Source organism: Archocentrus centrarchus, chromosome 6 (assembly GCF_007364275.1).
Source record: "Archocentrus centrarchus isolate MPI-CPG fArcCen1 chromosome 6, fArcCen1, whole genome shotgun sequence".
Classification (NCBI taxonomy): domain Eukaryota; kingdom Metazoa; phylum Chordata; class Actinopteri; order Cichliformes; family Cichlidae; genus Archocentrus; species Archocentrus centrarchus.
The window spans coordinates 32,658,812-32,681,583 of NC_044351.1; the positions used below are offsets into that span (position 1 = coordinate 32,658,812).

General features: G+C 43.9%; 2 protein-coding genes across 2 annotated transcripts; both read left to right on the forward strand.

Annotated features, from left to right (window-relative positions):
- The first annotated feature begins 1,315 nt into the window (after positions 1-1,315).
- On the forward strand, positions 1,316-12,263 carry lcat (lecithin-cholesterol acyltransferase). The gene is made up of 7 exons (XM_030731789.1): positions 1,316-1,706; positions 6,281-6,437; positions 6,569-6,684; positions 6,876-6,971; positions 10,844-11,068; positions 11,144-11,339; positions 11,415-12,263. The coding sequence occupies exons 1-7, from the start codon at positions 1,556-1,558 to the stop codon at positions 11,773-11,775; spliced, it is 1,302 nt and encodes a 433-aa protein (XP_030587649.1). The 5' UTR covers positions 1,316-1,555; the 3' UTR covers positions 11,776-12,263.
- A 1,799-nt stretch (positions 12,264-14,062) lies between these two features.
- pla2g15 (phospholipase A2, group XV) lies at positions 14,063-22,497 on the forward strand. Its single transcript, XM_030732119.1, has 7 exons — positions 14,063-14,404; positions 16,590-16,746; positions 17,936-18,054; positions 18,200-18,298; positions 19,148-19,372; positions 19,893-20,005; positions 20,486-22,497. The coding sequence occupies exons 1-7, from the start codon at positions 14,266-14,268 to the stop codon at positions 20,885-20,887; spliced, it is 1,254 nt and encodes a 417-aa protein (XP_030587979.1). The 5' UTR covers positions 14,063-14,265; the 3' UTR covers positions 20,888-22,497.
- Positions 22,498-22,772: the final 275 nt, after the last annotated feature.

A 22,772-nucleotide genomic window follows, 5' to 3' on the forward strand; every position in this document is an offset into this window, starting at 1 on the left:
ATTAGCAACTAAAATGTGCAGCCTAAACTATCGGAATATAATTCTACACCCATGTGTAAAAAAAAAAAAAAAAAAAAAAAAAAAAAAGGAAGAAGAAGAGGAAGGTATAACAATATAGACTCATTTTTTGGTCTCAGATCAAGAACTGAATCCATTAAAATGAATACTTCAGCTGACAGGAGTATCTAAAAAAGGTGGTGTGGCTGTTTTCAGATGCACAATAAGGAGCCACTTGAAGATAAATTGGCTGCACGGTCGAGTCACCAGAAGAAAGCCATGACTGCGCCAATGCCGCAAAGTAGTCCGCTTACAATAAGCCAGACAGCAGAGAGACAAACCTCCATACTTCTGGAACAAAGTTATTTGGAGTGATGAGACCAAAATTGAAGCTTTTGGCCACAACCATAGACCCTACAGTTGGAGAGGAGTCAAAAAGGCCTATGATGAGAAGTACACCATCCCTGCTGTGAAACACGGAGGTGGATTGCTGATGTTTTTGGGGATGTGTGAGCTGCACACCCACAGGAACTTGGTCAAACTTGATGGCAAAATGAATGCAACATTTTATTAGAAAATACTTGAGGAACATTTGCACTCAGCCTGGAAGTTGTGCATGGGACGCACTTGGACGCTCCAACATGATCCAAAAACACAGGGCCAAGTCAACCTGTCATTGGTTACAACAGGCTCTGGAGTGGCCATCTCAGTGTCCTGACCTCAATATCATTGAGCCGCTTTGGAGAGAATTTACAGGAACTGGAGGCACTGAAGCTCTGGGCATGACCAAATAAAGGATCTCATCCATCAGCTACCACAAAAGACTTCCAAGTTGTCATTGATGTTAAAGGAGGCAATACACGGATTAAGAGCTAGGGTTATGTAAACTTTTGGTCAGGGTCATTTTGGTAGTTTCTGATGTCGTTATGACTTTAACAAGGCAAACACAATTGTATACAACAGTTTAATAATCTTTTTTTTTGGCATACTGTTATTAATAATTTGTTGATCTATAATCTGTCAAACATCTCTTATGAATGATATAAAACCATTTTGAGCCTTTTTAAAAATCTCTGTGCGCAGACTCACAGCTGGACTGTGAAGTGGAAGTAAATAAGTTCACTCCTGCAGACTTCACGTCTGCTTTAATCATTTTCATTTGAAAAAATTTAGATTTAAGAACATTTTAATTAAATCAGATTCTTTCTTCTCTCTTCCCCCCACTTAGAAGAAAACGCATCTTTGTCAATCATTTACTTTCTGCTGCGTAAATAAACACACACAGGAGGAATCAATAGGGCAGTGTACCCGCACTGTACACGTTTCATTTGTCCCCGCATGCCACTAAGCGGCCAAACAAACGTGCTTTTCCCAGCACTGAGCAGCCCAGGACGAGTAGGTGTACTTTTTACTTAGGATATGGTAAACACAAGGTTTCCTCTGGTGTGACCTCGCGTGTTTTCTGTCCGGCTGGCCCGCCTCTGCGTCCTCCTCCAGCTGCAGCGCACAAGCCGAGGCAGAGCTCCGTCCCAAGCGCCGCAGCTGCCCGAAGGGAAAGATGGGATCCGCAGGATACGTGAGCTCGGTGCTGCTGCTTGTTTTTCTGCTGGGGCTTCATCACTCCTCAGGTTTCTGGATCGTCAACGTTGTCTTTCCTCCCCCAGCCAAACCTAAAGTACCAAACAACAGCACTCCTCCACTCATTATCGGTAAGTACAGGGTGGGCCGAGTTTCATTTAGTCCATATAAGTATGGAAGATTAAACTGTATCATTTTGACAAAGCCTTTTTGATTGTGCATCAATTTGTGAACATGCAGGGCAAAAGCACAGTGCAGTGAGTGGGGCTGTGGGGAGGATAAGCTGTATGTGTGTTTTGAGGCCATGAGTGAGCCCACACACTGCACTCTGTACATTTGACCCTGCAGGCTATTTGACTGTGTACCTAATCAGGGGCTTACACAAAGCCTTAGAGTTGTGGTTCAGTGACTGGGCTTTGCATAACTCTCTATGCTCCAGCTCAAAGGCCATTAATTCTCTACTTATAATTTAGGATATACATCCTTCCTCGCTACCTCCAGAAATCCCCATCCCTTTTAATTTTCATGAAAAAATTCTCAGTTTCCAGTCAGATATAGATAGTTAGATGCGGAGGTTATGTTTTCGGTCACGTTCATCTGTTTGTCTGTTAGCAGGAAAATTAAGAACGGATTTTGATTAAAATTTCTGGAGTTGTTAGGGTTGGCAGAAGGAACGATTGTTTACATTTTGGTGATGATCCGGATCACCATCTGGATCCAGGAATTTTTAGTAAGCTTCTTTACCATTGTGAGATAGGGACAATATTCACATATTTGTGCTATCGCGAGAATTCGCTCATGTCGTTGAATGTTGTGTTCTCCAAATATGCAACCGTTCAATCTTCAGAAATTTTTACACCCAGTTCTCTTTCCAATTTCAGTTTGCAAATTTGATATAAGGTCCACAAGCACAACTAGGTGCCCAATTTTGAGATCATTAGAGTGTAAATAACAATGAAACTGTTTTAAAATTGCTTGGAGCCAACAGGAAAAAAAACATAAAGCAATAAAGTTTTGTCTAAGAATGTAGATTTGTTACCTGTGCTCATTGGGGAAAACCACTTCAGACACTCTTAAAGACCCTCCTGCTATCCATGAACAGAAGTCTGAGGGATCTTCTAGGGCACTGATTGGCTCATAGACAGCGATTTCATACCTGTTGGTCTATATTTTAGAATGTAATCTGCTCCAGAGCAGGTTGGGCCTGCAGGACAAGTTACCATAGCAGTGTACCCTGGTACAGAAAACCCAGGGTTAACCCTGCAGCTACCTGGATGAGACAGCGTCCTGCTCTGGAGTGTGGGGCTCTGGGGTTTTCACTCAGGGTGTTTTCACATTTGTCTTTAAGAGAGCAATCCCAGCCTTCCAATAATCCACAACACAAAAAGGATGCAGTTCAAAAAGGAAAAGAGGGCTTTTGATCCCTCTTTATGGCCCACTTCACTCCTCTTTTTGCTCACACTGTTAGATTATGACTTCAATTATGACTTGCATTGGCATTTCTCAGTATTTCCTACATTTTTCCAAACCAAATAATCAATTGTTGTGGAAAATTCTCAGTAAATTAATGATGAATTTACAGGAGAGGGTCTGGCGGGCCGTCCATGACCTGAAAATTCAGTGAGGCCAGGTGATGTAATGAGATGATTTTACAAAACCACAAAAGTTAATCAGCAACAGAGTGGCTGAAAAAATATTTTGGGATGGGGCCAAGTCTGAGTCTGTAGGGCCGTTCAATCAAGTCATCCCAGAAATGTGGAAACTATCCAAATTCCTTTCCCATCATTATGAGAGTAATGATGGGGGAGCTGCAGGTGCCGTCTGATGGAGGCTGTTGCTTGCTGTCCTTGTTTTAAGATGCAAAGTGGGGGTTCAGACACAGGCAGACATTTCATGAAGCGAACAAGACAGCAAGGTGCAGACAAAGGCATAGTCCTCAAAAACAAAATTCCCACAGTAGAAACAGGGATTAGGCAAATGCAGTAATCAAAGGAAAACCTGGGAAAACACTAAAATTATCACCAGAATCAGAATCAGAATCAGAAGGTTTTTATTGCCATATGGGTGAACAGGTTCACAGCATTAGGAAATTGCTGCGGTACTTCGTGCTTACAGAAAGAAACAAATAAGTATAAAAACTATAAGACAATATACAAGTATACAAATTGCAAATATACAGAGATATTAGAGCTATAACTATAGCACAATATTACAAAATTACAAAATATACAGTGCAGAGACTAATTAAAAGATAGAAGAATGTAGACTATATTCCACTAATATGTACATCAGTGCAGTCAGACAGGTGCATAGACATAGGGTCATCAGCGTTTGTGGAGGGTGGTAGTAACAGTCTTAGGGTAATTGTTCATGAGTCCAACAGCAGAGGGGAAGAAACTGTTCTTATGGCGGGAGGTTCTGGTCCGTATGGACCGTAGCCTCCTGCCTGAGGGGAGAGGGTCAAAAAGTCTGTGCCCAGGGTGAGAGTGGTCGGCTGTGATCCGACCTGCACGCCCCAGTGTCCTGGAGGTGTACAGGTCCTGGAGAGATGGGAGGTTACAGCCAATCACCTTCTCAGCAGAGTGCACAACGCGCTGTAGTCTCTGTTTGTCCCTAGTGGTGGCTCCAGCGTACCACACAGTGATGGAGGAGGTGAGGATGGACTCAATGATGGCAGTATAGAACTGCACCATGGTCCTTACTGGCAAGTTGAATTTCTTCAACTGCCGCAGGAAGTACATCCTCTGCTGGGCCTTTTTGATGACAGAGGTGATGGTGGGCTCCCACTTGAGGTCCTGGGTGATGGTAGTTCCCAGGAAGCGAGAAGAGTCCACTGTGGTGATGGGGGTGTCAGTCAGGATGATGGAGGGTAGAGGGGCTGTGTGCTTCCTAAAGTCCACTATAATCTCCACTGTCTTCTGGGCGTTCAGTACCAGGTTATTGTGGCTGCACCAGGACACCAGACGTTTGACCTCCATCCTGTAGGCCGACTCGTCCCCGTCTGAGATGAGTCCGATGAGAGTCATGTCGTCTGCAAACTTAATAAGCTTGACAGACTGGTGGTCAGAGGTGCAGCAGTTGGTATACAGGGAGAAGAGCAGAGGAGAGAGGACACAGCCCTGAGGAGTGCCAGTGCTGATGGTCCGGGAGTCCGAGACATTCTTCCCCAGCCTCACGTGCTGCTTCCTGTTCGTCAGGAAGTCAGTGATCCACCTGCAGATGGGATCAGGCACGTTCATCTGGGACAGCTTTTCTTGGAGGAGATCAGGGATGATGGTGTTGAAGGCAGAGCTGAAGTCCACAAACAGGATCCTGGCGTAGGTTCCCTGGGAGTCCAGATGCTGTAGGATGAAGTGCAGAGTCAGGTTGATGGCGTCGTCCACAGACCTGTTGGCTCTGTAGGCAAACTGCAGGGGGTCCAGAAGGGGGGCTGTGAGGGACTTGAGGTGGGACAGCACCAGACGCTCAAATGACTTCATGACCACAGAAGTCAGTGCCACAGGTCTGTAGTCTGTAGTCACCAGGAAAATTAGCTTATTAACAATAGTTGATGGGACACAGGGGTGCCAGAAAATTGGTGGAAACTGAAACAATGGGAAGTCCACAAAAGATCAGACCCTGTTTAAATATGAGTAATCAATGCAGAACTCCTGTTTTCATAGGTAGGATAAAAAGTGGACATATGCTCTGGATCTGATAAGGAATGCCAACATGGAAGTGCCTTCTTTTTAGTGACTCCTGTGGCTACAGGGAAAACAGCCCTCAGGTCCCCTTGCACTGTGACATTAATAAACACTTTCCTGATGGCTTTACCCTCAGCTGCTAGTTTCAGGCCAATTTAGAATATGCCAATTAACCCCAGTTAATTGGCCTGTCTTTGGACTGCGGGAGGAAACCGGAGAACGGGGAGAACGTGCAAACTCCACACATCGTACATTTTTATATAATTTTTTCCAAACTGCAAAGCCATCCAGAACTATTTTGTGACCAAAAAATAGACCTTCCCAACTTGTGCAGAGGTTTCCCACTTTAGGTGCAAATGAGACCATTTATATGACAGCATTAGATAAACTCTTGTTAGTTTTTATGTCCAGACTAAATTATAATACTCAGTAATGTGGCAGGAAAGGATCTCATCAACATCTAATCTGAGCCCCCCCCCCCCCCCCCATAGCAAGGCAGCTCTATTAAGGGGAGAGCAACTGTGATCAATATGATGACAGAAATGGTATCATTTTTTTTTAAAGTATATATTAAAAGAAAAAATAAAAGGGTAAGAGGGTGTATGTGTATGGATAATTCTTACATGGTATTATGGCTGCAGCAGCTGTAATAAATAAAACACAAAACCTAACAAAATAAAATAAAGTTAGTAAGATTTCAGCAAAAAGAACATACATATTCATGCACACAAACACACAAATTGTTGAGCTTTCATCACGTGATAAAATCTAGTACTCTAGGTTTAGAAATATTTATTTTGGGACCTTAATGGCCCCTTCATACAACCCGTTGTTACAGCTTTAAATAATGAACAAGCTCCATGACTCCCTGGAGAGGCTCTGTCTCCCTCTACTGACCTGTAAAAACATGATTTACATCACTGAGTCATGACAGTTGTTTAAAGTCTGTGAAGTCCACATTTTCCTGCAGCATAATTAATATTTTGATCCACTGATCTGTTTTCATGCGTCCATGCTCTCAGTACCCGGGAGCTTGGGGAACCGTCTGGAAGCCAAAATAGACAAGCCGTCGCTGGTCCACTGGTTGTGCTACAAGAAAAGCGAGCACTGGTTCCCGCTGTGGATCAACCTCAACATGTTCATGCCCATCGGTGTGAACTGCTGGATCGATAACATCAGGTAACACTGCCCTCATCATCCGCTTTCAAGCAGCCTAACAACACCTTTGAGCCTTTACTTCACTGTAGGAGAGCCAAGGGAAACACTTTACCCTACTGATTACACTGTTTATGCTTTCTCCTCCCCCCCAGACTCATTTACAACAGGACAACTCGGCAGTCAACCAACTCACTGGGGGTGCAGGTGCGAGTGCCTGGATTTGGGCAGACCTATTCCATTGAATATCTTGACTATAACAGGCTGGCTGGTGAGAAAAACAAATCTGTATTGGTAAATTTGGGGGATCAGATTCTGTCATCTTCATGCATTTCTACACTGAGTAACAGAGAAATGCTTAATGATTTCACGAAGGCAAAAATATAAAGCAGTTTACCAAAGATGCTCACTACATGCTTTGGATTGGGACTCTTAAATTGATTGTGTTGCCATTCTTTGAAGGTTACTTTTACACCATGGTAGAACAGTTGGTCAGCGTGGGCTACATCCGAAATGAGACCATTCGTGGAGCACCGTACGATTGGAGATTAGCTCCGAGTAAGTCTGGAAACTACACATTCACAGTGTCACGGGTTAATTATAAAGCTTTCTGCAGTTTATAGCCAGCATACATTTAATAGCTGTATTATTTTTATGTTAAGAGAAGCAGCCTGGTGCCTTGCATGTGTTTGCTTAGAAGTATAAAAAAGGTTCAGATGGTAAAAGGCAGAGTCCTGTGTGGGCTTAAATTATATAAAAAAAAAACTTGCTTTACTAAACAAGATCAATTGATGTTTTTATAGAATTATAAATTAAAGTCACATTACTTGAGATGTGCTTCCTCGTACCTTACAGATAACTAGCTTATCTAGTTTATATAAATAAAAAGACGATGCAATGGGAACATATGCATATGTATGTTTACAGTCATGTGAGGTTTTCTCAGGAACCTATGCAGTTCTGTTTAAAACTAAGCACCCCCCATGATTCAGTATCTTGTAGCAGCAATAACTTGAAGTATGAGTCTCTCACATCATCGTGGAGGAATTTTGACCCACTCTTCTTTATTCTTTACAACGCTGCTTCAGTTCATTGAGGTTTGCAGGTGTTTGTTTATGCACAGCTCTTATAAGGTCCCAGCCTTTTAATCAGGTTGAGGTCTGGACTTTGACGGGTCTTTGACATTTGACTCTAGGATACTTTGGCATACAGAAAAGTTCATGGTCGACTCAAAGACTGCAAGGTGCCCAGGTCCTGTGGCTGCAAAACAACCCCAAATTACCCCCCCCCCCCCCCAAACAACACCACCACCACTGTTACTGACAGCCTAGTGTGAGGAGTTTGTGCTGATATGCTGTGTTTGGTTTTAGCCAAATTTGGTGCTGTACATTATGGCCAAACATTACCACTATCATCTTGTCTGTCCAAAGGACATTGTTCCAGAGGTCTTGTGCTTTGAACAAATGCAGTTTTACAAATCTAAGCTGTGCTGCCAAGAAGCAGCTTTTTCGACCCAACTCTTCCAATCAAGCCCTAGGTGTTCAGAGTTTTTCTGAACATGCTAACTGAGACCTGTAGAGTCTGTGATGTAGCTCTTAGGGTGAAAAGATTGGCAGTGGTCCTGAATGTTTTCCATTGTAGAATGATGGACTTCAAACTGTTTGGAACTGTTTATTAACCTTCCTAGACTGAGAGGCAGCAACAGTTGCTTCTCTGAGATCGTTGCTGATGTCTTCCTTCCTTGATGTTGTGTTAACACAAACCTGAATGCTCCGGACAAGCAAACTGTCTAAACATCTGCATGTATTAAGGTGCTCACACTTGCTGATGGTCCATCCATCCATCCATCCATCCATTCTCTTCCACTTATCCGGGGCCGGGTTGTGGGGGCAGGAGCCTAAGCAGAGAAGCCCAGGCTTCCCTCTCCCCAGCCACCTCCTCCAGCTCATCCAGGGGGACCCCAAGGCGTTCCCAGACCAGCCGAGAGATATAATCTCTCCAGCGTGTCCTGGGTCTACCACGGGGCCTCCTCCCGGTGGGACATGCCCGGAACACCTCACCCAAGAGGCGGCCAGGATGCATCCTAATCAGATGCCCGAGCCACTTCAACTGGCTGTGGTGTGGAGGAGCAGCCGCTCTACTCTGAGCCTCTCCCGGATGGCCGCACTCCTCACCTTATCTCTAAGGGAGAGGCCAGCCACCCTTCGAAGGAAACTCATTTCTGCCGCTTGTATTCGTGATGTTATTCTTTCGGTCACTACCCAAAGCTCGTGACCATAGGTGAGGGTAGGAACTTAGATTGACCAGTAAATCAAGAGCCTCGCTTTTACACTAAGCTCCCTCTTCACCACGACAGACCGGTGCAGCGTCCGCATCACTGCAGAAGCAGCCCCGATCCGTCTGTCGATCTCCCGCTCCCTTCTCCCATCACTCGTGAGCAAGACCCCGAGATACTTGAACTCCTCCTCCGTTCCTGAGCCGGAGAGGGCACTCCACCCTTTTCTGGCTGAGGACCATGGCCTCAGACTTAGAGGTGCTGATTCTCATGCTGGCCACTTCACACTTGGCTGCGAACCGTTCCACTGCGAGCTGGAGGCCACCCCCTGATGAAGCCAGCAGGACCGCATCATCTGCAAAAAGCAGAGATGAGACTCTGAGGCCACCAAGGAAGAAGCCTTCCGCCACCTGGCTACGCCTAGAAATTCTGTCCATAAAAATTATGAACAGAATCGGTGACAAAGGGCAGCCTGACGGAGTCCAATACCCACAGGAAACGAATCCGACTTATTACCGGCTATATGGACCAAGCTCTCACTGCGGTTGTACAGAGGTTGAATGGCCCGCAACAACAGGCCAGACACCCCATACTCCCGCAGGACCTCCCAAAGGATACCCCGAGGGACACGGTCGAATGCCTTCTCCAAGTCCACAAAGCACATGTAGACTGGTTGGGCAAACTCCCACGCACACTAGAATGTCCTTGAGAGGATAAACAGCTGGTCCAGCGTTCCGCAACCAGGACGAAAACCGCATTGTTCCTCCTGAATCCGAGGTTCGACTAACAGATGGACCCTCCTTTCCAGCACCCTGGCATAGACCTTACCAGGGAGGCTGAGGAGTGTGATCCCCGAAAGTTGGAGCACACCCTCCGGTCTCCCTTCTTAAAGATGGGGACCACCACCCCGGTCTGCCAATCCAATGGCACTGACCCAGATCTCCACGCAATGTTGCAGAGGCATGTCAACCAAGACGGCCCTACAACATCCAGAGCCTTCAGGAACTCAGGGCGAATCTCATCCACCCCAGGGGCCCTGCCACCAAGGAGTTGTTTAACCACCTCAGTGACCTCACCCCCAGTGATGTTCAAGTCATCTCCCTCGTCCCCAGACTCTGCTTCCACTACAGAAGGCGTGTCAGTGGGATTCAGGAGGTCCTCGAAGTATTCTTTCCACCGTCCGACTATAGCCTCAGTTGAAGTCAGCAGCACCCCACCCGCACTATAAACCGTGTGAGTGGAGCACTGCTTTCCCCTCCTGAGTCGCCTGATGGTTTGCCAGAATCGCTTCAATGCCATCCGAAAGTCTTTTTCCATAGCCTCACCGAACTCCTCCCACACCCGAGTTTTTGCTTCGGCCACTGCCCGAGCTGCATTCTGCTTGGCCTGCCGATACCTGTCAGCTGCCTCTGGAGTCCCACAGGCTAACCAAGCCCGATAGGACTCTTTCTTCAGCTTGATGGCTCCCTTCACCTCCGGTGACCGCCATCTGGTTCGGGGGTTACCACCACTACAGGCGCCAACCACCTTGCAACCACAGCTCTGAGCAGCAGCCTCAACAATGGAGGTGCGGAACATGGTCCATTCGGACTCAATGTCCTCAGCCTCCCTCGGAATGTTGTCGAAGTTCTGCCGGAGGTGGGAGTTGAAGATCTCCCGGACTGGGGCTTCTGCCAGACGTTCCCAGCGCACCCTCACAATACGACGGTCACTTAATCAAATGCGTTTGATTATCAGCACCTTTCTGCTAATTGTCCTCTGAATTCCTCTGGAAGCAGGAAGGGTGTACTTAGTTTTCCACACACTGCGTCTGCATTTTGGCTTCATTTTTTTATTATGTCCTTATATATAAAATCTTAATTGGCAGAGGGTATAAATTGGAGTTAATTTTGCCAACCAAACTGTTCACAGCCTCAAAGTAGAACCAGCTATGTCTTGCTGAGTGAAGAATTAACCCTAGAGGGGGGCATGGATTTGCTTTTAGAGCACCTAAAAACTCTAAAATGACCTCTGTAGTTTCAATGAACATAATGCCTGTGAGTAAATCTGGTGCTGCCAAATTCTAATTACACTACATAATGACTTATACGTACACTCGTTAAAGTTCTTGCCATGAGCCTGCAGCCTTTTTGTTTTCCCTCATCCCTCCACACAGATGAGAATGCAGAGTACTTAACAAAGCTGCAAAACCTGGTCGAGGAGATGTACAACCAGTACCAGGAGCCCGTTTACCTGCTGGGGCACAGCATGGGATGCCACTACGTCCTCTACTTCCTCAACCACCAACCTCAAGCCTGGAAAGACAAATACATCAGGGGCTTCATTTCTCTTGGAGCACCATGGGGAGGTGCAGTAAAAGTACTCAGAGTCCTGGCTTCAGGTAATGATAAAAGTGTGCAGAACAGAATAGAATATCAGGGGCAAGAAGCGGACATGAACCTGAAACTCGTTACAGGTGTAAATGACGGCATCTCAATGATTTCGAACCTCAATATTCGCGAGTTGCAGAGGATGGTAATGACCAATCTCTGGATGCTGCCAGTAGAGGATGTCTGGCCAAGTGATCACGTATTCATCTCCACGCCGACCTTTAACTACACTAAAAAGGACTACCAACAGTTTTTCAAAGACATCGATAGTGAGGACGGATGGTAAGAAACAGCTTTGTTGTTTGTTTTACAGTCTTGATTACCAAAAGCTGCTGAATGCCCTCTTGTTGTTTCCAGGTACATGTGGGAGGACACCAAGAACCTCACCAGTGATCTCCACCCACCTGGCGTTGAGGTGTGGTGCATGTATGGCATGGGCCTTCCAACTGCTGTAACAAACATTTATAACGAGGAATTTCCCAACGGGGACCCAGTGGACTTTGTTTATGCCGATGGAGACGGCACAGTGGACACAATGAGCATGAGTCTATGCAAACGCTGGGTGGGGAAGCAGGAGAAGCCCGTTCACGTCACAGAGTTCAGAGGCCTGTTACATCTCGATATGGTGTTCCATGAAAAGGTGCTCAACCAAATCCAGGACATCCTGGATGGCAAATCAGACACGCCCAACGAAGTTAATGTCAAATTTGACACTTAATTGAGGCATTTAAGAGTTTGGTTTGAAACCACACAGAGTGCTGTATTCTTATGCAGATGACTTTTGAGCCAGTTCAAATATCAAGCTTAAAACAAATATCAATACAGTATCTCCTGTTATCTCAAGTAGGTGCAACAGCTCCAAACCAATATGGACTTGGGGGGAGAATCTATCCATGACTCCCTCTAGCAAATAGCCGTGACCACTTTATCTAAACTCAACGCTGCTGACTCGACAGTGTGGGTTTTTAACCCTGACCTGATTATTTCTGCTCTGAAGCTGCGTATTTAGTTACCTTACATCTGACGATGATTATAGTGACAATTTGTGGTAATTGTGGAAATGCAGTAATCACAGTAATTACAAATGTAGTAACAGATTTATTTTAATGATGTTTTATTTTGTTGTTGTCATCTGTGTGGTCCTGTTACATCATCATTATTATTTTCAAAGTTCATGCATAAAGATCCAATAAATATGAGCCATTTTATTGTGTGGTATTATTGCATTATTTCCTTTGAGACTGAGATGTTTTTTTTTTAATCAGTAATGATCATTGTGTAAGCACGTATTCGAATTTTTCACCTTAAAATTACAGCATTTAGGGTTACTAAGGGCCACCTGTGCGGATCACATGTTTGGTTCCAGAACAAAAGTCAGACTTTATCTCACCACTAGACAACATCTGCTGATGATGACTTCTGACTAGCTGAAGTGCAGGGCAAAACTGTTACCCCTGTCAGAAAGTGTGTTCCGTCCTCAAGAGCACGCAGAGGAGGAGGAGCCAGATACGGTGCCTCGCAGGGAGCGCGCTGTGTTTGATGGAACTCACGGCTGCTCTTTCAAAGTAAATGCTTTCATTACTCTGCAAGCTTCATGTTACTGATCTTCATTCATCGCAATAAACTGAGAATGCTGGAGAAAGGTAATCATATTGTTCTGGAAGTAAATTTATTTTAATAATTTCAGGATGTTACAGTGTAGCGCGTAGACATTTGGTGTGTTCTACAGTAATCTTAAACATTATTCTCCAGTGAATTCTACTAAAATTTTAATCCAGTGAATTCTAGCTGCAAGAAACAGATTATTTATGTAGTTCCAAGTTATCAGTGCAAATGATAGAAGATTTGTCTTTTCTAACATAGGTTAGCTTGTATCAGCAGCAGTTACAAGGGAAATATTTGGATGTCAGAACACTGAATGGTGGAAAATGAGTTACCTGTCTGCAGGAAGAGAGTGATGGTGATTTGCACCCTGAGTGTGTGTGTGTGTTTATGGCCTCTTTTGTTGATGAAAAATCTATAAAATTAAGTAACAAAGAGGCTACGTGTCTGTCTTTCACATATATATGTGCTGAGTGGATAATATTCTTTTTTCAATTAACATTTTTATGAAACTATTGTTCCATTACAGTTATACACTTGCATGTATTGGGGTGAGGACACATGTTTTTAATGCAAAGGCTCCACATGAGGTAGCACCCATTTGTTTAGGACGTCTGTGTTTCTGGAGCTTGAAAAAAGGACTTCTTTCAGTTTTTTGAAGATATTTCAGCTGTTATTCAGGAGGCTTCTTCAGTTCTAAAACCAAAAGGTGGAGAGTCCCAGGTATTTAAACCCTAGTGGGGGTTGTCCACTTGGAGGTGGTCATTGACTCACTATTGTTCATGTGTATCATCACATGAGCCAAGGTTTGTAAAAAAGGTGCAGGATATTACCATCAGAGGTTTTGGGTGAAACCACTGAAACCTTAGCCCATCCTATCAAGTGACCTATTGAGGTCACCTGGTTTAAGATGTATGTGTCACAAAGACCATTTTGAGACATTTCTGCTGGATCCATTCTCACATGGTGTTGGTCTGTAGTCAAAACCGATTAGAAGAGCAAACTGCAGGCTTTCTATACTTCAGCTAACTTGCATACCTGACAGATACAACCACGTGATCTAAGAGGCTGGAGTTGGACTGACTCACAAGAACATGAAAGCCTCTGTTACTGAGGAAGATCTTCATGTTCATCTGTAGTTTTTAGTTTTGTTAAATAAAACATGGCAGAACAGCAAGTGCGCATTATAGAATGGGGGCATGCCTTTTGGTAGTGTATAGTTTAAGCTAAGTAATCATCCACATGGTATAATGTAACCTGAAATTATTAAAATGGATTTACTTGACATGCAGAACGAAAAGAAAGCCTTGTAGCTAGCTCAGAGGGGCGAAAGCTCTTACTTTGAAAGAGGAGCGCCGTGGCCCCTCCTCCTCTGCGCGCTCCTGAGGATGGGCGGGGACACGCTTTCTGACCGGGTAACTATTTATGGCAGGACCACGCTCGCTGTTAAAATCCCGAGCTCGTGATTATTTTTGTTGAGTGATCGTGGACGGAGGTAGTTTATCCTGACTTGTGGGGTTTAACGGCAAACTAGAGAAAGCACGCAGGCGGTCTGCACACACCGAGGAAGGGACTATGCTCTTCAGGTTATGAGATATCAGGAGCCATGGCGGGTTGGCACCGGGTAGCTGCCTTCTGTGTCGGGCTTTTATTGTTGCTGTTGTCGGCTCGTAGCAGCGGGAGACCGGCGGGGAAATGTGTCGGCGACAAGTCCTGTCCTCCTGCGAAACCCCCGGTCGTCCTCAGTAAGTATTTTCTCCAGAGTTTACTCTTCAGTCTGTCTTCTGTTGTCAAATAATTACACAACTTGCTGTCATCGTCAGCTAGCTCATCAGCAGCAGGCGATTTCGAAAGCCGACCAAAGGCTATTTTAAAAAGGAACAAATTTCCATTTTTCTTATGTGTATCAACGATTATGTTTAACTACAAACCAAACTCTACATTTTACATTTCACTGTTTGGTTAGTCTTTAATTCGGCTACAACATATTACAGGTGATTCGATTAATTTTCAACTTTTGTGACTGTTTGGCCTGTCCGTCTGATTGTCATCATTAACCAAAACGGAAAAATATTTGCGGGTGTTTACGACATTATTATCAAAGAATATTTTATTTCAGTATTAAATCTGTGCTGTATCAAAATAAACTCGAACACATTTTCCGACAGCAAATGCTGAGTTTAATTTCGCCTTCAAGGGAGGCGTCCTTAAACTGTTGGATTCTTGAACGAAGCTCGGTCGGATGATAACGAAAAAAAAGCGGGTATCTGCATATATCTGAAAACACAGTTAACCAATTACGTTGATTGTGTAAAGATTGAAACCTACCGTGTGTGTGTGTGTGTGTGTGTGTGTGTGTTAAGGGTAATTGTTTACAGCCCAGTCCTCTGGTCATATGACAGAACTTTGACGCTTAACGCAGCAGCCAATCAGCTCCTCCAGACGCTGAGGGAGTCTCTCCTCAGACCTTTCCGGGTCGTGAAACCTTTAACTGTACTTTAAAAAAAAAAAATCAAATGGGTTTTAGTTGTCAAATTCTAATTTTCCATTTCATGTTTTGTACTTGTTGTTAGACTGTACTGTAGTCCTCCTTACAGCTGACAGTAATGAAGGCATAGGTGTAATCACTACCAGTACTGACTTCAGTTTATTAGGCTGAAACCTTTCCAGGGTTCTGAGCATGGCCCTCTGTCATCAAACTCGATAATGAGGGTGAGAGCCAGAGAAGCTACAACAATGCCCCCAGAGAGCCAGAGGCAAACGGAGAAAAGCACTGGAGCCCGGAGGCCACATGCCCCGATGATGACTGCATGCCCACCCCAGCAGAAAGAAGAGGGAGGCCCCAGACAGAGGCCCGCCATCCTGTCACGAGCTGAGGACTGGGCTCCAGGACAAGAGCTTTAAGAGATATTTGTAGCCACTATCATCTCAGCAGCAGTTCTTGTTTTGGGTTTTATTTTTGTCAGAAGGGGATTTTTGCCTCCTTTCCCTTCCTTACTACAGTTTCACACAAATGGTCTTACTGTTTCTAGTTCAGATCAGTGCTCTCAAGTCTTTATCTGCCATATCACATTAGCATTTTGGAGACTCCTCCTGGTCTTCGATGATGGCAGCTGACATCTGGCTGAAGCTATAAGATTTTTCGCGATGCTGTGACAGGGTTTTTTTTTTTTTTTTTTTGTCTTTTTTCTCCCCTCATTTAACTGGTGGGTCATCTGCTGTGGCGGTCACTCATGGTTTGCCTCAGTTTTCAGATGTTTCCTCCCTTAACATTCACCATGTCAGTTATGAACTATGTGTGATGGTCCCATAATGGCCACAATCTGGCGTGTGTGAATAAACTGGGCTTCCTTTTAACAGAATGGTGTATTTATTTATTTATTTTAATTATTTGTATTATAGTTAATGGAATAGCCATAAATTAGAAACACATGTACTGTTGCCGTGATGGCCACATAGAGTTTTGATTAAAATGTCACAGGAAGGGAAGGTTTGAGAGCATGGGAACAATACTTGTATTCTAGTTGATGGCTCATCCACCAACTAAAATACTCTCCAAACCTTCCCTGAACAGGCCACCGTGATGTTGTATGAAAACTCTGACAGCAGCAGCCCGAAGGCTGAACTGTAGCAGCTGAACATCTAAAAATATTTGTAAAATTTAAGGGCAGCCAGTAAATTACTGCATGTCAGATGTGCTACAAGCATAATGCAACTGACTGCTCTGCTGGGCTTGCTAACTGACACCTATTACCGGATTGCATTTCAGCAGTCCATCCTTTCCTCCACTGAATGAGGTCTTGGGATTTAGGAGAGTAATTTCCGCTGCCTCTGACTGGTTCCATAAGTGCATGATAGCGGTCTCTGTAAAGGCTAAGTGGTGATCAGTGTTGCTAATATGTGAGTCATTGTTAATGTTGCTCATTGCAGTTCCCGGGGATCTGGGAAACCAGCTGGAGGCGAAGCTGAATAAATCCACTGTGGTCCATTACATCTGCTACAAGAAGACTGAGACCTTTTTCACACTGTGGCTCAACCTGGAGCTGCTGGTGCCTGTAGCCATAGACTGCTGGATAGACAACATTAGGTGGGTATCAGTGTCGGAGTTATTGATTCCTGTTTATTGGTGTCATATTTTTTTTTTTTTTTTTTTTGTATTCTTCATTGACCATAAAGACCTTTATTTGTCTATCCAAAGTAATGCTTGGTGTGTTCTTTTGTGGAGAAATGCTGACATGCAGATACCTGGAGGTTCTGTAAGTTAAAGGAGGAAGATGGGTTTGATGGCCAGGTTGACTATCAGTCTTCTTTAGATAAGATAATATTTTATTCTTTTTAAATCAGCAAGTTCTAGAGGCCAGCAAAGGGTGATTAATGCATCTTTGTGCATTGAGATTGACTGATAGTCAGAACCGGGGGTACCAGAAGCTTGAAACAAGAGTCAGTACCAGAATAAGCTATTCGGCACTGGCAGAGAAGATTTGGCAAGTTTTTCACAGCCACAACTCTCATACTAAACTCTGCTTCTCAGCCCCTTACTAATGCCCCCCCCCCCCCCCCCCCCAAACTTTCCTGTTTATCTTCAATACTCTATCCAATAAAGGCAAAGATTAAATTAAATTCGTTGTTGTTGCATATGTCACACAGTACAGTGCAACAAAATGCAGATTGCTTCTAACCAGAAGTGCATGACTAATGATTTAGGAAAAAGAGCATATGATAACAGGAGCAGTATATGTACAGAAGTGCAATAACACATATTATAGAAGTGCAATAAAATACTTAGTCCAGGGTGGGGTTGAGTAGTGCAGAGTATCATTTAAAGGAAACAAGGGTACAATGAGCCAGTTTGGGTTACAGCATAGTACCTTGACTCATTACCTCTATAGTAAACTGTAAGGGTCACTAATAGCAGGTTTGAACCAAGTAAGGGGGAAGAGGTATCACTTGCACAGTTTCAGAACATAACTGAATCTAGCTGTAGTGTTTATAGCTCGGCATATTTCCAGATACTCACTTCTGCTTGTCAAACCAAACCTTTACTCACATTTGATTTCTACAAACCTCACACGTAAATAAGGACGTCAGATGAGGGAGACCTAAAATGAGGTGTGTGTGTGTGTGTGTGTGTGTGTGTGTGTGTGTGTGTGTGTGTGTGTGTGTGTGTGTGTGTGTGTGTGTGTGTGTGTGTGTCTGTGTGTGTGGGGTGGGGGGGGGGTTAACCGCAGATGCAGAACTGAGGCAAATTGAATATTGTGCACGGTTTGTGTGTGCAGGTTGATCTACAACAGGACCACACACACCACCTCTTCCCCGCCAGGTGTAGACATCCGCGTCCCGGGGTTCGGAGATACTTTTTCAGTGGAGTACCTGGATCCCAGCAAACACAGTGTGGGTGAGTTTAACACCCACATTATCAACAGAACGGAAGTAGCTGATGTCCTCACGCTGAATGTCCAAATGCTTCCTCTCTAAGATAAATGGAGCAGCTGCTGCTGAGATGCTGTATTTAATACTGAATGTTTCTGTGTGTGTTGCAGGCATGTATTTCTTCAGCATAGTGCAGGCTCTAGTAGACTGGGGCTACACGAGGGGTGACGATGTCAAAGGAGCCCCCTATGACTGGAGGAAAGCACCCAGTAAGCTACCACACCCACAAAACTAAGCAGAGACGGCGAAAAGTGGTGCACATTAAAAAATATCTCACAACTGATGAGTGCTGTGATAGTGCAATAAAAGCACCATTTTAATTATCATAATTGGGATTGCACTTACCGACCAATTTGGCAGCTGCAGTGTGCTATTTTACTATTTAAAAATAGTGGTGTCTTGAGTAACACTTAAATTCTTGGAAGTGATATTTGAACTACTTTAAGGCCAACAATAAAAACTTGTTACAGCTGTGGTCACAGGATCATGAAGGTGAGCATTTAGCAATCTGAGCTCGTGACCGCAGTGTTGGAAACATCTGTGTGCAGTCAGGATGATCTGCAGTTATCTGCTGATCTTACAGTGGTCAATAAGTGATGACTCGCATATTTGGTTTTCATTGGTGGGAAGTTTCCTTATTTTTCTCATGAGGTGATTTCATAACAACTCTTGTCATGTGTCTGGATCATGTGCCTCTTTATTGGAATAAAAAAACATAAAGCACAGTAGCCGGTATTTTTGAAGAACCATTTTTTTTTTTTTTTTTTTAAAGCAGCTGACACATTTGTCATGCACTGCATTTCTGCTTTCATGCCCTGAATATGACCAAAGTTTTGGGGTGTTTGGTTTGGTTTCCAAAAAAGTAGACTTGGGTAGAAATTGATGTGAGAACCCTTTGGAACCTGAGGAGTACCATATTTTAACCATCAGTCTACATCTTCTCATACTAAAGCTTCTTCTGTCTAAATAAAACAGGAAGCATTTTAGTTGCCTAACAGACTGGGAATTGCATCAGCATGGAGGAATTTTTGTAGTAATCTGCTCCATTCTCTCTTCAGATGAGAATAAAGAGTATTTCTCAAGGCTGCAGCAAATGATTGAGGAGATGGCCGAGAAGGCTGGTGGGCCCGTGGTGCTCATTGCTCACAGCATGGGCAACCTGTACACTCTGTACTTCCTGAACCAGCAGCCACAGGCATGGAAAGACCGATACATCAAATCTTTCATTGCTCTCGGCGCTCCGTGGGCCGGCGTGGTGAAGACCTTACGTGTTGTCCTCTCCGGTAAGAGACTAACCAGCATTACAAAGACATGTGCATGTTTGTGGGTCAGACTAAACACCAACTCTGTGCCTGATATCCTGACCCAAAATGGTACGAACAGCCAAAGATGCAGACCAAGAATCCCAGCTGTGCAAAAAAAGTCGGCCCAGCAATGACGCAACCAAGAGCAGCCGGACCTTTGAATATCATAACTTCAGTCTGCAAATATTTTTCAAAACATAGAAGTTGAAGTTTTACAAAGGATATTTGGTATTTCCAGGGCAATGTATTGATGATTAAGCTCTCTTCCACTCTTTGCTCCTCTGCTCCATTACTTCAGAAATGTGTTCACCAAATTTGCACCGCACACAGCTGCAGCAGACTCTGTAAATGTATCCTACAAAAAAAATAACCTGAAACTGTGTTTAAGCAGTTCTGTGATTTTAAGTACCCATGATAATATGACTGAGACTTTAAGTCTATCCCTTATTTTCTGTTCTACCTTCTTTTTTTTTTTTTTTCTTTTTTTTTTTTTTTAAAGGTGATAATGACCACATCCCCGTGATCAGCTCACTCAGGATTCGCTCGCAGCAGCGTTCGGCAGTCTCCACCAACTGGCTGTTTCCCTTTCCCAGCTCTTGGCCCAAAGATCAGGTTTGTGTTTGTAAATGGACATTAATTTTTCTTTCCTCTGAGACGGACATAAATGCATCCCTGTCTGTCCCGTCTTTACAGTAACAGTTGGCAAAGCAGCTTTAAATTTGAGAAAAATGTACAACTGTTGAACATTATGTAGAGCTGCGTCTGTGTGTGTGGTCCATCTAGAACCACACCTTCCTTTGCTAATGGAGGATGGAAGGGTGGCCTTACAGGAAGAGGAGTTAAAATGACTTGTTTCAGTGCATCAACTGAGGGCTGCACAAAGGCCCAGTATCAATGAGGATCACTGAATCGTGCAAAGCTTCTTTAGCCGAGTCTAAGAACAAAAATATGAAGGTAGAAATGAACCAGTGGGTCCACTTTAGACACAAGAATTTGTTAGTGAGACGATGGGTCGCAGTTGACGTATGATGACTTTGTAGGAATAAGGGTTTATCAAAGGTCACCAAACTGAACAAGTGCATCCACTTCCAGGTCTTGGTCCAGACCCCCACCACCAACTACACTGTGCAGGACTACCATCGCCTCTACACTGACATTGATTTTGAAGACGGCTGGATGATGCAGCAGGACACAGAGTCGCTGGTGCGGGACTTCACACCCCCCGGCGTGCCCGTCCACTGTCTGTACGGCATAGGTGTTCCCACACCCGAAGCATTTCAGTACTCTGATAAGTTCCCAGACGTGGATCCCACAGTGACATTAGGCTCGGGGGACGGGACGGTAAACCTGCACAGCGCCCTCCAGTGTAAACGGTGGGTAGGAAAGCAGAAGCACCCTGTGACACTGATGGAACTTCCAGGTAACGAGCACGTTAACATGCTGCTCAATGTGACAACTGTGGACTACATCAAGAAAGTGCTGTTCTCACCATGATGCCGGCTGGCAGGGAGACTGCTTTGCTCTGACGGTGTAATTAAAGTTTACACTGGCACACAGGAACTGACTTCTCACCTGTCTGAATGCTGACTGCCAAATATATATATTTTTTTTTTACCACAATGTTCAAGGAAAAGTTAGTTTTTTAGGACGAATGCATTATTGAATTTTTAAATTTATTTAACAGTAAAACTATTGAAGTTTATTGTTGAGCCTCAAAGACTTTAACTAAATCCATGTGTCCTTTCATTAAAATATTGAGATTTCTAAACTACTTCGACTGTATTGTAGCTAGCTAACTGCTAAAGCACACACTGTATTCATATCCTCCCCAGTCTCTGGTTTTTAAAAACAAATTCTGCCTTTTTAATTTCATCTAAAGCTGTACGTCTCAGATGGTGGTTGGGTATTTAAAAAATTTGTATTTGATCAGTTTCGCTGATCAAGTAGGTCTCATGATGACAATTTTATTGGCTTACAAAACTCCCGCAAAATGGCAAAAGCACCAGAAAATCTACCAAGCGCACCCTAAGGGTTGGATTTACTAAGCAAGGAAAATCTTTGGGAGGCTCAAAGAGGCAGAAAGGCAATTTCAAGAATGTCAGACTGCGTTCCTCAAACAAGCAGAAAAGCCCATTGAATCCCATACATGCCCACAGGACACATGGTGCCTCTTGTCACCCTGTTAGTAGGTGGTTATCACCTCATTTAGAGGTGGCTCCTCCCGCCTAAATCTGGAATACTGCATTTTTCCAGTCAAACGTCAATTTCATACGTATCACAACAATGGTCAACTCGAGGCACTTTATATTATAAAGCCACTACAATATTATAAAAATAATACATTTTATTTGTAAGCGCCTTTCAAACACCCAAGGACACTTTATAGACTTTAAAATGCCAATCAGACAATCCCTGAAGAAAAAGGTACTGGGCGATGGTGGGGAGGAAGAATTCCCTTTTTAACAGGAAGAAACATCTGGATCAAACGGGTAAAGGGAGAGACGGCAATCTGCTGCAAACACCCCCCCCCCCACCCCCCGCAGCTGGAGCCTGTAGTAATATAACTAGGAGATGGTTCAGGATCACCTTTTTAAAGCCTAAACTTTTTTTTTTTTTTCCTCTGGTTTATAGAAATTAACTCTCCAGTTTGCATCAGAAAGTAGCAAAAACTATTGGAATTTGTATTTATGTATACATAAAATCTCTTTTTGTGTTTTTTTTTGGGTGCACATCAGGACTGCGTACATCCTACAGTATGTCCAGTGAATCACAGGAACATCTTTCTTTCCTACATGATTCAGTAAGTTCATGATACCGGGTTTGGTGCTTGGAGAGGCTGAATTACAGGCACAGAAGAGTGAACTCCTTTCCTCTTTCTCTTGGATGTAAATTTTTGTCTTTATACAGATATGATACAGTTGCAAAGTTAAGTGTGTTTAAAAATCTGACACACTGACCTGGAAATGCAGCCAGAATTGTTCTGACCTGAGTGATTGTATTGTGCCATGCTGCCCATCACTGGGCCAGCCCGACATGATCTACTATTCACTGCTGTGAACTATTGTGTCAAACATGCCGTCTAGTTATTAAACTTTAAAATATGATTCAGTTTTCTATCATGCAGTGAGTCTTTCTTATACACCTTAATTTGAAGGCGTCTGTTTGTTTCTCATTTTCTATATGTATGCCAGATTTGGGATGTGGTGTCATCTCAGTGGCACTCAGCCTTGGCTCTGACTGCAGAAGCACCATTTCTTCTGTTTGCCAGGAGCAGCCAATCAGAACGTGCTTCTAAAGGGAGAGGTGCTAAAATGGCTTGTTTCAGTAGATGGACTGAGGGGCTGCTCCATGGCTCAGTATGAAATGAATACGGCTTATT

Bases quoted from the DNA above. Each gene is read 5' to 3' on its own strand.
- pla2g15 (XM_030732119.1), top strand. From the start codon at position 14,266: ATGGCGGGTTGGCACCGGGTAGCTGCCTTCTGTGTCGGGCTTTTATTG. The intron at 18,055-18,199 runs GTGAGTTTAACA...TGTGTGTTGCAG, and splicing joins TCCCAGCAAACACAGTGTGG to GCATGTATTTCTTCAGCATA. The intron at 19,373-19,892 runs GTAAGAGACTAA...TTTTTTTTAAAG, and splicing joins CTTACGTGTTGTCCTCTCCG to GTGATAATGACCACATCCCC.
- lcat (XM_030731789.1), top strand. From the start codon at position 1,556: ATGGGATCCGCAGGATACGTGAGCTCGGTGCTGCTGCTTGTTTTTCTG. The intron at 6,972-10,843 runs GTAAGTCTGGAA...CCCTCCACACAG, and splicing joins CGATTGGAGATTAGCTCCGA to ATGAGAATGCAGAGTACTTA. The intron at 11,340-11,414 runs GTAAGAAACAGC...TGTTGTTTCCAG, and splicing joins ATCGATAGTGAGGACGGATG to GTACATGTGGGAGGACACCA.